The sequence below is a fragment of the Alosa sapidissima genome, chromosome 24 (assembly GCF_018492685.1).
Source record: "Alosa sapidissima isolate fAloSap1 chromosome 24, fAloSap1.pri, whole genome shotgun sequence".
Taxonomy (NCBI): domain Eukaryota; kingdom Metazoa; phylum Chordata; class Actinopteri; order Clupeiformes; family Clupeidae; genus Alosa; species Alosa sapidissima.
This window is the reverse complement of record NC_055980.1, coordinates 27,107,586-27,125,085: the sequence shown is the minus strand read 5'-3', so window position 1 is coordinate 27,125,085 and position 17,500 is coordinate 27,107,586. Positions and strand designations below refer to the sequence as shown.

Below are 17,500 nucleotides of genomic sequence, written 5' to 3'. Positions count from 1 at the left end.
CCCTCCCCCTCTCTCCCGTGCAATTAAAACTCTCCTAAACGTGCATCTCGTCAGTTATTGGTTGAAACACTTTATTTTGCCTTTGAGTGGGTTGCCAATCCTTGTTGGTAGCAATTGTTTTTGTGTGTACAGATCTTGGAGCCTAGGCTGCCTACAGAGACACAGTTTTTTGACGGCCTGCTTATGGGGCAGACAGCTAGCGGATCGTTAGGAAAGAATAGATGAATGTGATCATTTATGTTTGGGCCTGTTTTGGGCCTGAAATCACTGATACAACCTTTAAAGGCTCAGGAAGCCATTGCCGATGTTTTGACTAGATTAGCTCATCTCAGGTTAACATTTCCGTATCAGAAATTCTTTATGCTAATATTTTGAGATTCTAGATTTTTCATTTCCATTAGCTGTAAACTGTAATCTTCAAGATTAGAATGATCAAGATTAAAACAAAAAAAACCTTAAAATATTTCACTTTATGTGTAATGATGAATCTAGATAATATAAAAGTTTCACTTTTTGAAATAAATTACGGGGAAATTAACTTTTCCATGATATTGTAATTTGTGGAGCTGCACCATAGAGGTCTGCCACAACTCAGGCTGGCACCCAGGAACTGAATGACAGCAATGACAGTGGGAAATGGGCTTCGTTGATGGTTCTGCTGCTTCTCTTAGCCTACTGTTTACCAACACATGTTCCGACTCCAAATAGGAACTAGAAGAACAGAATGAATAGCCTTATTGTCTGTGTGGACTCTGATAGAATATTCCAGGCTTTTACCTGTCTGATAGGAGAAGGATGGAGAGAAATGTTTCTGGTAGAAGATGCCCCCAGTCTAGTTTAGCTGACAATAGTGATAGGAAGGCTCGGCAAGCTACAGAGCTAAAGAGCTAAAAGAGCTAAAGCTACAGAGCTAAAGCTGATATGAGAAGAAAAGTAAGTGCCTAACTCTGCCACGTTCTGTCTCTGGTCCCAACGTCATGTGCTAATCTTTGGCAGAAGAGGTAGCTAACATGCCCTCATGGAAGAACAATGGAGAATTGTTTCAGCTTCAGCTTCTACATGGTAGCCTACCTGGCTGGCCATGACTTTAACCCTTGTAAGGTTCATATTTCTGTTACACAGCCAATGTTCGCGGGTCTGGTGGGCCCACCACATTATCAGGCTTTTAAATCAATACAGCCATAACAATTTATGTAAACATACATAATCAGATGTTTACTTTAGCTCAATTACCAATGATATAGACATCATTTATGGTTTATATTTGTGAAAAATTTAGGAAATTCAATTAGGCTGTAAACAAGATAATAAAAATAGAAACAAGATTTTTGATCATTATTTTGATACCTATTTCTTAGAACTTAATCAGAACAGGTGCAAGTGCTTGATGTAAGAATTTTGTAACTTTGTGTGGGAATAGCAGGTGCAGAAATACAGCATTCCCGCACACAGACACACACACACACACACACACACACACACACACACACACACACACACACACAGCAGGCCCAGTTAGGAGGAGGACTCAAGGGGGGGGGGGGGGGGGGGGGGTTACTGTTTGCACTGCAGTCATTGATAATACATTATTTTGTATGTTCTTCATAGAAAATGATCCCAGGCCAATAACTCTGAGTTTGAAGAAATAATAAATAGCATCATTTTTCTTTTAGCAAACATTGAAAACGGGTCCCACAAACCCTAACACCTTACAAGGGTTAAGTAGTTTAACAACAAGGAAACAGCGCAAAAGTTAAGCGCAAACTGGCAGCGTAGCAGATACGGGATCCTACCTGTCCACAGAGCGGGTGGCCGCCGTGTCTGGGCTAAACTGTCCGGCGTAGAGTAACGCCGTTAAAGCCAAGCTTGCGGCTCCCACCACGAGCATGTACATCCATAACCGTTGTATCATGTTGTTCACTAGAGCCGTGGCGGCTGCTGCATGTTTGTATTGTACGGTTACCGGAACCGAACTCGACCCAAACCAACAAAAATAAACCTATAGTTAAGAACCTAAACGCGTTTCGGGTGCATTTCAGAAGGCGCTCTGCTCACCTGGAAGTGAGAACCGCTGAACTTGACCGGCCCACCCCCTCGACTCTACAAGCTATCGGGATCTGTCAAGTGGGACTGACCACTGGAGGGTTAAACATTAAGCTGTGCTCACTGCTTGCGCGAAATATGGAATAGGCTACCACATCAGGAAATGAATACCACATCTCACCGATTATCCTAAGGTAAGCACAGATAGGCTATCAGAAGACAACAATAAGTGATTTCATGACAAGGAGTGACATTATGACCGGTGCTGACTGATTTTGTCACATTGTTGCTTCCCGTCATGTCTGCCACGTGTCACGGAGTTATTGCACAGGTGAACAGGCTGGACCAGTTCTCCCTAGGCACACTACGCAAGTTGCGTAGGGCCCCGCAAGTTAATGAAGCCCCCCCTCCCCCGTCTCCCCTTGAGTCTGAGTCAAGCCAGATAGCTATGGCAACAGACAACAGTGTCTCATACATTAACCCTCCTGTTGTGTTTGCGGTCAGATTTGTCCGATTGACTATTCTTTTCTATGCCAGCCTCGACTGGAACTTTTCCCCAATAGAATCTTCCCCTTTCTAACTTGCATGAGCTCAGGTCAATGAGGCCTGCAGGCCATATATAGCAAACAAAAATTCAAAACTGGTAGGCCAAATATCCTATAGTTCTTATATATTTCAGTCAAGCTTTAGTTGGTTTAGATAACCTACAACTGAATGGAAAGTAGCCTATGTATTCATTTGGTTTTGCTGTGCTGCATACTGGACAATAGATAAACATCGTAGACTATATGAGGTTAAAAAAAAGATTGTTTAAAATATTAAAAAGATTGTTTAAATTGTTCAGGGGGAGCCAGTTCCAGAACCAGACCCTTACAAAAATAACTGCATTAGCCGACTGCAAGTGTCAAACTGCAAAAATAACTGCATTAGCCGACTTCAAGTGTCAAACTGCAGATTTCTGAGTATCAAAACCACAGTTTTGGAGGAAATATTTGCAGTTCTTATGCAGGAAATGCAGTATTTTGGTCACGGAAAACTGCATAGTGCTGTACTTTACTGCAGAAATGCAGTATTTTGGACATGAAAATACTAGCTAATGCACTGTAGCCTACTGTAGTATAACTGAATTGTATTTAGAAAAAACTGTCTTGTGTTAGAGGCTACTACTGAACAGCTGTCAGAACTCTGTCTTGTGTTAGAGGATACTACGGAACAGCTACCAGAACTCTGTCTTGTGTTAGAGTCTACTGACAGCTGTCAGAACTTTGTCTTGTGTTAGAGGCTACTACGGAACAGCTGTCAGAACTCTGTATTGTGTTAGAGGCTACTAGCTTGCCGAGCCAGACCCACATTAATAGGGTCTGGGCACTCACCGTTCGCAGTACTCAGTCTGAGGGGCGGGATAGTCGGTTGTCTTTCAAATTCCCTCTGCACGCAATAGGACAGCGCTATGAGTCCCATGCGTTTTTACACCAGCGGAGCTAGTTGGCTAGTTCAAACTTTTGCCAACTTAAAAAAAGCTTAACTCGTGTCACACTGTTCGCCAACAGCAACATCCATCTTCTTTGTTTTCAAGTAGCAGGGAATTCAAGCCAAACCGTTGCAACTCTGCCATCAATCATTATGTTTTTAAGCCCGCCTAACAACTCATACACGATTTGATTGGCCTGATAGAAGTTTAATTTTTCGAGCTCACAAGCCAACGGAGAGTTGCTAGACTAGCCCTGGCAGCAAATGTAATTTGCTGCCGCTAGGGTGCGTCTAGATTTCTAGGCTAAGAGGCTACTGAACAGCTGTCAGAACTCTGTCTTGTGTCAGATTGTCCAGGTTACTAAACTGAACTCAGATTAAATTGAACCAGCGTGCGTTATTCAGGGTTATTATTGATGTCAGGGAAACACTCTCAACTAGACTTCAGAGGAGATCTCCCATCAGCCTCAGATACTTTCGATCAAAGACTGAAAAAGAAACAGGTAGTTTTCTTTTTTTTAGATTCTTCTAAAAGAAATATCAAACACATCTGCCCTGGTTTGGTGTTTGAGGGGGAGGTGCGTTTTACAAGTCTGAAGAGAAGAGGAATCTTAAAGCTGAACGGCCTCTGATGATAAGGGACTAGCTGAACGGCTGACAGCTTTTACTATGAGCAGCTTTATTGTGCTCTGAGAGAAACATTAACCACCACCGGGCAACAGGGGAAAAGAGAGCAGTGAGGCACGCAGATAGAGTGTGTGTGTCTGTGTGTGTGTGTGTGTGTGTGTGTGTGTGTGTAGTGTGTGTGTGTGTGTGTGTGTGTGTAGTGTGTGTGTGTGTGTGTGTGTGTGTGTGTGTAGTGTGTGTGTGTGTGTGTGTGTGTGTGTGTGTGTGTAGTGTGTGTGTGTGTAGTGTGTGTGTGTGTGTGTGTCTAGTGTGTGAGTGTGTCTGTATGTGTAGTGTGTGTGTGTGTGTGTAGTGTGTGTGTAGTGTGTGTGTGTAGTGTGTGTGTGTGTGTGTAGTGTGTGTGTGTGTGTGTCTAGTGTGTGAGTGTGTCTGTATGTGTAGTGTGTGTGTGTGTGTGTGTGTGTGTGTAGTGTGTGTGTGTGTGTGTGTAGTGTGTGTGTGTAGTGTGTGTGTGTGTGTGTGTGTTTAGTGTGTGTGTGTGTGTGTGTGTGTAGTGTGTGTGTGTGTGTGTGTGTGTTTAGTGTGTGTGTGTGTGTGTGTAGTGTGTGTGTGTGTGTCTAGTGTGTGAGTGTGTCTGTATGTGTAGTGTGTGTGTGTGTGTGTAGTGTGTCTGTAGTGTGTGTGTGTATGTGTAGTGTGTGTGTGTGTGTGTAGTGTGTGTGTGTGTGTGTGTGAGAGAGAGAGAGAGAGAGAGTGTGTGTTATACTGCCTGTCAGTCTTAGACAGCAGTAAAATAGAGCTGTTCCGAGTCCCACACATCATATTTGCTGAGCGGGTTAACAAAAGGTCTCTCTTTCTGTGTGTGTGCATGCTGGCATGTGTGTGTTTTGTATGTGTGTGTGTGTGTGCAGGGAAGTCTGCACGATGAACTTCAGACCCAGACCAGTAGACCAGTCAGACAACCAAAGGCCACACACCCAATCTTTCCAATCTGACACACATTCTCAAACACACACACACACAATCTTTTCAATCTCACACACATTCACACACACACACACACATTTAAATGTGACACATCCACACACACACACACAGCAGACACACTGTCTCCTTGGAAATCTGGAAGAATGGAAATCTGACTGTACACACACACACCTGGAACTGCAGCTGAACTATGTTTGTGTGTGTATGATTGTGTGTGTATGTATCTCAACGTGACAATCTAATTGCGATTTTTCTCACCAATATTGCGATTGCGATGTGATTATTTTAAAGCTCTTATCTTTTGTATTATTCAACAAAGACAAACAATATATCATTCTATAGTATGACTAACACAACATTAGATCAATTAAACAAGCAATATATCATTCTATAATATGACCAACACATTATATTAGATAAATTAAACAAGCAATATATCATTCTATAGTATGACCAACACATTATATTAGATCAATTAAACAAGCAATATATCATTCTAGTATGACCAACACATTATATTAGATAAATTAAACAAGCAATATATCATTCTATAGTATGACCAACACAATATTAGTTCAATTAAACATCAACTGGTCTTTCCTGGAGGCCAGGCCTATGTTATGATGGCATTAGGTGATTGAATATGATTGATATGAATAATAAAAAAAAATAACTACTTCAATCACATTAGTATGCCTATATTTGTTGAACTTCCAGCCTTGTAAACATTTAATGATTCTTATACGTTTCTATTTTGTATGTACAGTAGATATGATCTTCTTTCGTTAGTTAACAGTTACATGTAGTGGCACTGACACGTTATAATAACATATAATATATATGACACGTCATTATAACATTAAAAACATTATGCATTAAGTCATTACCTGTGAGATGAAATGTTAGCGCTGCCAACCCCCTTAGATATCGCAAATGCCCCCACTGTCACTGTACTCCAGTAAACAAAGTCCCCAGTGCACAGGTGAATGGCTGCTGTGCAGCCTAAACAGTCCTGGAGTTTTAATAGTCAGCTGGACAAGTGAACGAAGTTACCAGCCAGAGTAGCAGCACAGGGGAATTATGAACTAGAACCAGGGACATGGCAGGTTTGAGCTAAAGGTAATGAAGAGGTTTATTTTTAACCAAAGTAGCTCTACTGATCAGACCTTTCTTGACACTGTTAGCTGGTCCTCTTGTTTACGTTTTTTGCTTCTTCAACGGTGTGGAGAGTCGGTGGCACGTCGGCAAGCACAAGTATAAATGCGTTTTGCCGACATCACATATTGCTAAGTGTAATTGCAGCATTAGCGGTTAGAAAATTGTGTTTCATCATATCGCGATATTATCGCAAACGCAAATAATCGTTCAGCCCTACGTGACCCTGTCTGATGATGTTGAACTCTGGTCCTCTGTCCTGTGCTTCCCCCTACAGGCCGTCCTGAGCCGTTGCACCTGGGGAACACCCCAAGACCATAACAAACTGGACAGCAATTACAACCAAATGAAAAAGTATTTTTTAATAGTTTCTCACATATTCAAATATAAAGACCATGTTATCAATATTCTTATGTCCTGCTATAATACACATTCTAAGGTTTATACAAAATGTCAAAACAACTTTTAAAATGAGACCTGTATATTTGTACTTAGTGTTGGTATTTATATTTTGGTTTAATCATGATTTGCAGAAGCTATTTCATGTTTGTACGCAAGCACGCGCACACACACTGTGGAAATTGATGCAGTAAACAGGAGAGCACTAGTTTCTAAGAGAGGGCGCATGTGACATCATGATTTCGGTCATTGCAGTCACTACAACTATGACATCACTGGTTGACTTGATTGACATCCAGTTGACTGCTTAGAAAATGCTTTGATGAGACACAGCAAATCAAGAGACATATTTCCCCCATATTTCCATATTTCTTGCGTGTGTGTGCGGTTATGTGCTTTGGCAGGCTCCTTGTCTTATTTACACACACATACACATACACACACACACACACACACACACATGTGGTGATGGACATGGATGCCAGTTGTCCAGACAGAGGTCCACCATTTCCTAGGCTTCCACAGGCTTCTGTGTTACACCATATTGGTCAAATTAACAACTTTGGTTATGATTATCCTCATCCTTTATGACATCATAATGCCATTCAACAACAGACAACTGAAGTCACCCAGTCAGATTCCACAGAAACAGAGACTCCCCATTGGTCAGCTATAGTATTTTAAGTCTACAGTGTTGTGTGTTAGTTCAACATGCTGAGCACTGACAATATAAGATATTTATGTCATGTACGCAGTAAAGAGAAACGTCTGCTACATTGGCATCTATGAGATCCTGATGCATGAGATCCTAAATCTAGTCCCAGCCCTCTCAGGATGGTCGTCTGGCCGTCCACAAAGAATGCCACAATGCTCAGGGTTCTTCATTATGATGCAACAATGAACCCGCTCGTTTTGTCCAATCAGAACCCCAAATCCATTCTGGAATGATCTCTTCAGGGCTCGAGACTTCGGCCCTGAAAGGGTTAACTGCTCTTGATATCAGAGAGGTGTGGAACAATACTCATCATCGTCTGTTTATGGTTATGATGGCAGCAGTGTGTGTGTGTGTGTGTGTGTGTGTGTGTGTAAAAAGGAGGAGACTTTGGAATCTTTGAGAAGTTGTTAATAGGGTGCTGGAGCTTTGGTGCGGTGAGGTCGCAGGGTCTGGATGCCGAGCATTATGGGTAAGGGAGAGGCTGTGTTAAAATCCCACAATAATCTAGAACTAATACTACAGTGTGTAGAGTTTGTATAGAGTTGAATTCTACAGAGTGTCAACTGTTTGTGTGTGTAGAGGTGAACTCCAGAGGGCTTAAACTGTGAATTCTTCAGAGCGTAGAGTGTGTGTGTGTGTGTGTAGAGTTGAATTCTAGAGGGCATAGAGTGTGTGTGTGTGTGTGTGTGTGTAGAGTTGAATTCTAGAGGGCGTAGAGTGTGTGTGTGTGTGTAGAGTTGAATTCTACAGAGCGTAGAGTGTGTGTAGAGTTGAATTCTAGAGGGCGTAGAGTGTGTGTGTGTGTGTAGAGTTGAATTCTTCAGAGCGTAGAGTGTGTGTGTGTGTGTAGAGTTGAATTCTAGAGGGCGTAGAGTGTGTGTGTGTGTGTGTGTGTGTGTAGAGTTGAACTCTTCAGAGAGTAGAGTGTGTGTAGAGTTGAATTCTAGAGGGCGTAGAGTGTGTGTGTGTGTAGAGTTGAATTCTACAGAGCGTAGAGTGTGTGTAGAGTTGAATTCTAGAGGGCGTAGAGTGTGTGTGTGTGTGTAGAGTTGAATTCTTCAGAGCATAGAGTGTGTGTGTGTGTAGAGTTGAATTCTACAGAGCGTAGAGTGTGTGTAGAGTTGAATTCTAGAGGGCGTAGAGTGTGTGTGTGTGTGTAGAGTTGAATTCTTCAGAGCGTAGAGTGTGTGTGTGTGTGTGTAGAGTTGAATTCTAGAGGGCGTAGAGTGTGTGTGTGTGTGTGTGTGTGTGTAGAGTTGAACTCTTCAGAGAGTAGAGTGTGTGTAGAGTTGAATTCTAGAGGGCGTAAAGTGTGTGTGTGTGTGTAGAGTTGAATTCTACAGAGCGTAGAGTGTGTGTAGAGTTGAATTCTGCAGGGCCTAGGGTGTGTGTGTTGTGTGTGTAGAGTTGAATTCTTCAGAGTGTAGAGTGTGTGTAGAGTTGAATTCTAGAGGGCGTAAAGTGTGTGTGTGTGTGTGTAGAGTTGAATTCTTCAGAGCGTAGAGTGTGTGTAAAGTTGAATTCTGCAGGGCCTAGGGTGTGTGTGTGTGTGTGTGTAGAGTTGAATTCTTCAGAGCATAGAGTGTGTGTAGAGTTGAATTCTAGAGGGCGTAAAGTGTGTGTGTGTGTGTAGAGTTGAATTCTTCAGAGCGTAGAGTGTGTGTAGAGTTGAATTCTGCAGGGCCTAGGGTGTGTGTGTTGTGTGTGTAGAGTTGAATTCTTCAGAGTGTAGAGTGTGTGTAGAGTTGAATTCTAGAGGGCGTAAAGTGTGTGTGTGTGTGTGTAGAGTTGAATTCTTCAGAGCGTAGAGTGTGTGTAGAGTTGAATTCTGCAGGGCCTAGGGTGTGTGTGTGTGTGTGTGTAGAGTTGAACTTTTCAGAGCGTAGTGTGTGTAGAGTTGAATTCTAGAGGGCGTAGAGTGTGTGTGTGTGTGTGTGTGTGTGTGTGTGTGTGTGTGTGTGTGTGTGTGTGTAGAGTTGAACTCTTTAGAGCACTGAGTGTTTGTAGAGTTGAATTCTACAGAGCGTAGAGTGTGTGTGTGTGTGTGTAGAGTTGAACTCTTTAGAGAGTAGAGTGTGTGTAGAGTTGAATTTTAAAGGGGGCGTAGAGAGTGTGTGTGTGTGTGTGTGTGTGTGTGTGTATATAGTTGAATTCTAGAGGCCGTAGTGTGTGTAGAGTTGAATTCTACAGAGCGTAGAGTGTGTGTGTGTGTGTGTGTGTAGAGTTGAACTCTTCAGAGCATTGAGCGTTTGTAGAGTTGAATTCTACAGAGCGTAGAGTGTGTGTGTGTGTGTAGAGTTGAACTCTTTAGAGAGTAGAGTGTGTGTAGAGTTGAATTTTAAAGAGGGCGTAGAGAGAGTGTGTGTGTGTGTGTGTGTGTGTGTGTGTGTGTGTGTGTAGTTGAATTCTAGAGGCCGTAGAGTGTGTGTAGAGTTGAATTCTACAGGGCATAGAATGTGTGAGTGTGTGTAGAGTTGAATTCTACAGGGAGTAGAGCATGTGTGTGTGTGTAGAGTTGAATCCTACAGGACGTATAATGTGTGTGTGTGTGTGTGTGTGTGCACAGTTGAATTCTACAGGGCGTAGAGTGAGTGAAGAGTTGAATTCTACAGGGAGTAGAATGTGTGTGTGTGTGTGTGTGTAGAGTTGAATTCTACAGGGTGTAGAGTGTGTGTGTGTGTGTGTGTGTGTGTAGTGTTGAATTCTACAGGGCGTAGAGTGTGTAGAGTTGAATTCTACAGGGTGTAGAGTGTGTGTGTGTGTGTGTGTAGTGTTCAATTCTACAGGGCGTAGAGTGTGTGTAGAGTTGAATTCTACAGGGCGTAGAGTGTGTGTGTGTGTGTGTAGTGTTGAATTCTACAGGGCGTAGAGTGTGTGTAGAGTTGAATTCTACAGGGCGTAGAGTGTGTGTGTGTGTGTGTGTGTAGAGTTGAATTCTACAGGGCGTAGAGTGTGTGTAGAGTTGAATTCTACAGGGCGTAGAGTTTGAGCTGCTCCTCCATGTCACCCTCGGTGACCTCCCCAAACGTCTCCTGGTTCTCCTTCAGCAGCTGGAAGATGGCCGCCAACTGCTCCTGCTGCACCCTGAAACACAAACACACACAGGGTCAATAACACACTCATACACACACACACACACACAGGGTCAATAACACACTCATACACACAGACACACACACACACACACACAGGGTCAATAACAAAACACACACAGGGTCAATAACACACTCATACACACACACAGGGTCAATAATACACTCATACACACACACACACACAGGGTCAATAACACACTCATACACACACACACACACACACACACACTTACACACAGGGGCAATAACACACTCACACACACAGGGTTAATAACACACACTCATACACACACACAGAAATACACACAGGGTCAATAACACTCTCATACACATACCCAGGGTCAATAATGCACACTCACACACACACACTCACACATACATCCACACACACAGTGTCACACAACACAGTCATACAGACACATCCACACACATAGACACACACACAGGGCCAGATGTACGTACATTTGCGAACGTAGCGTTATCAGCGTCATGGACACACTGCAGATTGCGAACGCTGTCAGACCCAAGTTTCCGTTGTATTTATCAATCGTTCAATCCTTAGTGTAAACTGCGCCTTTCTCTGCCTTTCTCCGCCCATAAACGCAATTTACGAACGTCCACAACTGAATGGCCTACATACAAGCGCAGTTGAATGAAGTTAACATTAAAAAGAATCAAACGTTTAACGATCATGAAATAATACCATACATGATAAGATGTAAACAAGCAGGGAGATAATGAAGATCAGTAGTTCTACTCAAACCACTTATGCATGTAGGCTATGGAAGATTGGTCAAATCTAGCAAGTAGGAAAGTTTAAGTGAATGACGTGAAAGTGAAAGTAAGACATTCGAAAGTTAAGGTTGCTTTTGGTAGTACAAATACTTTCACCACAAAAACTGGTGCTCTAAATAGCGATTCTGATGTCTTTGAAAGGTTCTCTTATTGACGCATTGAACTGCAATTTGGATTAACACCTGCTTTTACAAGACGGAAGTATTTAGGCGCAGAATAGACGTGCGCTTTCAGGAGCAGTCTTTGTACATACCGCGGAATACATAACTAGGCGCTCTTTACTCTTCCCCTCCCATCTTTTTACGCTAAACTCCCACTTTCTCCTGGATCCTCCCATGAATGCATATGCATGACATGACAAACGCAATCCGCTACTTTCAGCTCCCGCGACAGGCAGTTTGCGCTTTTACATCATTGCGGCCTGTTTGTACATACCTCGCAATGATTTTACACGCACATTGCGAAACAAATACGCCTGAAGTGGGCGCAAAAACGTTAGTACATCTGGCCCACAGTGTCAATAACAGTCATACAGACACTCACACATTCAGCTCAACAGACTACTAACACTTCTTATTACATGACACACACACAGATACCCCATTATTGTGTAAAAACAGATGTTTTGGATCATGGCCCCCTCAGGACCAGATCAGAGCGGGCCCATAATGATAACTCATCATCGTAATGAGTTATAATGACTCAGCATTCCTCTCCTCGGCAACGTAATACCAGCTCACTACAGTATAGAACATCTGATGGCGGAACGTTCTACCAAAGTCCTTTTAGGCAAGGCCCTCCACTCGGCGGCCATATTGCAACGCTTTTTGGGCACTTATCGAGCATCTATTTCGGCAGAAATGTGCGTGCGTAAGGCTTCACCACACCAACCTTGCTCCAGCGGCGAGATCACAACACATGATTGGCACGATGTCTTCACAACACACCATATGATTGGCTCAATGTATTCACAACACACCACATGATTGGCTCAATGTATTCACAACACAGCACATGATTGGCTCAATGTATTCACGTCAACGTTTTGCCGCGGAAGGGTGGGATATGTGTAGACAACTACCATATTGGCGTTACAAACTAACCCGATGCATTTCTATGGAGGATTTTTTGAGTGCTGTGTCTCCTCATTAGAAAGTCTCTGGTTCTACCAGCTCACTACAGTGTAGAACATCTGATGGCAGACCATTCTACCAGCTAACTACAGTATAGTGTCTAATGGTGGAACGTTCTACCAGTTCACTACAGTATAGAACATCTGATGATAGAATGTTCTACCAGCTCACTATAGTATAGAACATCTGATGATGGAATATTCTACCAGCTCCCTAAAGTATAGAACATCTGATGATGGAATGTTCTACCAGCTCACTACAGTATAGAACATCTGATGATGGAACGTTCTACCAGCTCACTACAGTATAGACTGTCCAATGGTGGACTGTTCTACCAGCTCACTAGAGGGTCTGATGGAATGTTCTATTAGCTCACTACAGTATAAAACATCTGATGATGGAACACACCACCAGTAGATAGAAAGATAGATAGATAGATAGATAGATAGATACTTTATTGATCCCCAAGGGGAAATTTAAGAATTCAGTTGCTACTGAGCGTCCCTCTTGGTCTTCAAAAAAGCTCTACAAGATCCAGCTCTTCCAAGAGTACCTCCACTCACTCTTAACCCAACACACTTGCCACCACGAACAACCCAACACACTTAACACCACGCACAACCCAACACACTTAACACCATGTACAACCCAACACACTTCACTTGCACTTAACACCACATATAACTCTTCTACTGAGGAGACACAGCATTCAAAAAATCCTCCATAGAAATGCATGGGGCTAGTTTGTCACGCCAATATGGCTGTTGTCTACACATCACACCCCTTCCTCGGCAAAACGTCGACATGTGAATACATTGAGCCAATCATGTGGTGTGATGTGAATACATTGAGCCAATCATATGGTGTGTTGTGAAGACATCGTGCCAATCATGTGTTGTGAACTCGCTGCTGGAGCAAGATTGGTGTCATGAGGCCTTCACAACAGGATGCCCGATGAGTGCCCAAAAAGCGTGGCAATATGGCCGCCGAGTGGAGGGACTTGCCTAAAAGGACTTTGCTGCTGCTTAGCAACACGAACGACTCAAAAAGCTGCCCTGGGTGTCATCACTGTAACGCACTTCACTGGTCTCCAAACGGTCATCCTGGGTCTTATCTGTTCTTACACGTCCAACTCCTATTTGCACTGAAGCTTGATTGATCTCTTTGTTCCAAACGAATCAGCTAAATTAACACATAGCAAAGCATATACAGTAAGTGTGTGTATGTGTGTACACACACACACACATATATATATATATATATATATATATATATATCTCTGAAAGACCAAATGAATGAGAATGGACTCTCACACACACACACACACACTTTCACAAACAATTTCTCACACACACAGGCAGACGTTCACAAACTCTTTCTCTCTCACACACACACACTTTTACAAACAATCTCACACACACTGTCAGATATTGATGAATGCATATATGAAATGCTTTTAAACACTTTGATGCTCTTAGAGATTTGGTAAAGACACAAGAAAGAGTCCAGTCAAGTTCATACATCGGCTTTTAATTCCAACAGGTTCCAAAAAAGCCAGTTCTTCTCAGAGCTCAACACATCTCAAACTCTACAAACAGAAATATTATCATACATGTAGGTCATACAACTCTGTACAGGGTGTGTGTGTGTGTGTGTGTGTGTACGTGTGCGTACACAAGAGATGAGTAGTTCGTGGACGCACAGTACCGCATCAATGAAACATGTTGTAACGTGTACAGCTTTCAGAGAGCGAGAACATTTGTGTGTGTGTGTGTGTGTTGTGTGTGAACATGTTGTGTGCAATTGATATCGTGTGTATTTGAGAATAAGTGAGCATATGCTGTGTGTTAGTGTGTATGCGGGTTCATGTGTGTGTGTATGTGTATGCTGGTTTGTGTATGTGTGCACAGAGTTAAATACTACTATGTTTCTATCTCATAAATCTACATAAAGGTGCCCTTCACAGACAGCCAGGTCAGGGCCACATCAGGGCCACATCAGAGCCACATCGACCCTTCGTCTGACCCACCAAAGTGCACATGTCCAGTGAGGGCACAGAAGGTTGCGGTGACTTCCTAAGTTATGCTGGGTTAGTAAGGTCACCATGGTGATGGTGGACGCATCTCAAGTAAACTAAGGGTGACTGACCATACAGCCAACGTTCCCTTGGCAACCGCTGGTTGCTTAGTGACTGTATCTTTGGAGATCTGAAAGCTACTGACCATACCAAACATGCAGTGACGCTTTAGGTCACCTCTACAACTACAATCATGTCTTCATAACACAGAAAATAAAATATAAAATGAAACATTCCACAAGAAAACAACAAAAAGAAAGAGAGAGGATGAGAGAGAGAAAGAAAGAAAGAAAGAGAGAGTGAGAGATAGATCTTAACTGTAAGCTGCTATCCTCACCCAAGTTAATAATGGGCAGTCTACAACAGACATCCCAAACCTTGTGTAATTTTGAAGGTGTGTGTGTGTGTCTGTGCGTGTGTGTGCGTGTGCGTGTGTGTCTGTGTCTCTGTGCGTGTGTGTCTCTGTGCGTGCGTGTGTGTGTCTGTGCGTGTGCATGCGTGTGCGTGTGCGTGTGTGTGTGTGTGTGTGTCTCTGTGCGTGTGTACACTGTGCAACCAGATTCCGTTTTGATCACCTTGTCAGAAAGGGCCATCTCTCTCAAATGAACTTTATAGTGTGAGAAGATCTTTGTATATGTAGAACATCATACACTCACTCTCACACACACTGGGCTCTGAGTGTTCAGGGTAAAGCTTTGCTATTCACAGGCAGCACACGAACACACAGCAGCAGTCATGAGCTTCCTGTCCACGCAGTCACGGTCACTACCCGCCACCGCCACCAGGGGGAGTAGAGGAGAGGAGAGAGTCAGGCGTCACTTTTATTACCCCCCAGCAGGGGGGCAACAGAGCGCAAACACACAGACACGCAACACACACACACACACACACACACACACACACACTGCTGCCAGGGGAGGAGTGGTGGGATGGGCAGGCGATGGAGGGATTGGGGTGGGCACGCTGACGGAGTGATGGAGGGATGGAGAGAGATGGAGGAGAGAGAGATGGAGGGATGGAGAGAGGGATGGAGGAGGAGAGATGGACAGGCTGGTGCTCAGGGTCTCATGAAGTTCACTGCTCACTCAGCTGCTCTGCAGTCGGGAAAAGAGGAGACGACGCAACCATCAGTGACCAATCACCAATCAGAAATCAATCACCAATCAGTGATCAATCACCAATCAGTAATCAATCACCAATCAGTGATCAATCACCAATAAGTAATCAATCACATGACCAGTGACCAATCACCAATCAGTAATCAATCACCAATCAGTGACCAATCACCAATCAGTAATCAATCACCAATCAGTCATTAATCACCAATCAGTCATTAATCACCAATCAGTCATCAATCACCAATCAGTAACCAATCACAACATGACCATCAGTGACCAATCACCAATCAGTAATCAATCACCAATCAGTGACCAATCACCAATCAGAAATCAATCACCAATCAGTGATCAATCACCAATCAGTAATCAATCACCAATCAGTGATCAATCACCAATAAGTAATCAATCACATGACCATCAGTGACCAATCACCAATCAGTAATCAATCACCAATCAGTGACCAATCACCAATCAGTAATCAATCACCAATCAGTCATTAATCACCAATCAGTCATCAATCACCAATCAGTAACCAATCACCAATCAGTAACCAATCACAACATGACCATCAGTCATCAATCACCAATACCAATCAGTCACCAATACCAATCAGTAATCAATAATAAATACCAAGCATCAATTATCAATACTGTAAGAAATAGCCTAATCTGTAAATCAATAACTAGCTATAATAATAATAATAATAATATACAGACTTAGTAAGTTATTGGTTCATTGTAGGTGTTTAGATTTAGATAGAGGGAGGGAGGGAGGGGGAGAGAGAGAGAGAGAGAGAGAGAGAGAGCGCTCACCCTTGCCCATGTGGTTAGTGGTCGGCGGCGGAGATGGTGGCTGGGGCATCAGGAGTAAGACATCATGCAGACGACACACAGTAAGCAGGTAAGCTCACGCCATGCCAACAGCCATGGGCATCTCCCATACAACTAGACTGCCAAACACATACACACCATCTCCCACAAATTACACACACACACACACACACACACCACTCGCACCCCTCACGGGCATCAGTGCCCGTGTCCCAGGGTTAGTGCCCGCCACCCTCACACACGGTAGAGGTTCTACACAGAAGATGGAAGCATGTACACAGGGATCTAGAGGTTAAAGGTTCTACGGACTCCATTTAGATCCGGATTGTGATAAATCACACACACACACACACACACACACTGGAGTTGTCCCCTGAGGGTTACTGTGACGTAGAGCTATCAGGTAATCCTGTAATGGCTTCAGCTGATATGTAAATAGCCCAGTGGTCCTGCTCCACGCTCCACTCAAGGGACCGGACGAGGGCAGCTAGTAACACCACGCCATCCCATAATGACCACTTCTCATCACCGTGATCATTTTCCCATAGGAGTTCATCTTCGTGTTTTTCCTTGAGGGCAGGGGACAGGACGAGCTCACAGGGCAGAAATCTGACCACAGTGATACTGAGATGGAGCTCTATGACTGCAGTCCCCAGCGCGTCCAGCAGAGGGTGCTATGGAGCCGTGATGCTGGAGCCTTGCACTCACAGAGGCTGCAAATAGCAACTCTTAGGCCCAACCTCTTAAGGCATGGCTCTCCTGAGCTTTCTCTAACTGTGTGTGTGTGTGTGTGTGTGTGTGTGTGTGTGTGTGTGTGTGTGTGTGTGTGTGTGTGTGTGTGTGTGTGTTTTCTGCATGTCTGTGTTCATGGGGTGAAATTTCACCTCTGCCACTAAGAACATGCAGTATGTCACCACAGTACACAGCCTACAGTGTCACCACATAAGAACCAAAAACAGCTGACAGATCAATATGTCCCCGCGGGCCAAAGGTAAACATCTCTCCACAACCTAAAGAACAGTCTCTCTCACACACACACACACACACACACAAACA

At 43.5% G+C, this 17,500-nt stretch overlaps 3 protein-coding genes across 11 annotated transcripts in view; 1 reads left to right on the top strand and 2 right to left on the bottom strand.

The window, feature by feature from the left end:
* Positions 1 to 2,070, bottom strand: part of st6galnac2 (ST6 (alpha-N-acetyl-neuraminyl-2,3-beta-galactosyl-1,3)-N-acetylgalactosaminide alpha-2,6-sialyltransferase 2) — a 10,191-nt gene extending 8,121 nt beyond the window's left edge. For both annotated transcript variants that reach the window (XM_042083129.1, XM_042083128.1), the window contains exon 1: positions 1,794 to 2,070. In XM_042083129.1, the coding sequence (XP_041939063.1) occupies positions 1,794 to 1,912 (119 nt within the window). In that variant the 5' untranslated portion in view covers positions 1,913 to 2,070. The remainder of the gene's footprint in view (positions 1 to 1,793) is intronic.
* LOC121700216 overlaps positions 1 to 17,500 on the top strand; it is a 1,725,899-nt gene that overhangs the window by 497,512 nt on the left and 1,210,887 nt on the right.
* Positions 9,302 to 17,500, bottom strand: part of si:ch73-366l1.5 (FILIA-N KH-like domain-containing protein) — a 30,536-nt gene continuing 22,337 nt past the window's right edge. For 2 of the 8 annotated variants that reach the window (XR_006027153.1, XM_042083139.1), the window contains one exon: positions 13,929 to 15,590. Coding sequence is in view for 3 of the 8 variants with exons in the window: in XM_042083139.1 (XP_041939073.1) it covers positions 15,578 to 15,590 (13 nt within the window). In the remaining 5 variants the exon portion in view is untranslated. Of the gene's footprint in view, positions 9,511 to 10,029; positions 10,481 to 13,928; positions 15,591 to 16,426; positions 16,564 to 17,500 lie in introns of those variants that run through there. The other 6 variants (XR_006027150.1, XM_042083138.1, XR_006027151.1 and 3 more) reach the window with 6 other exon arrangements.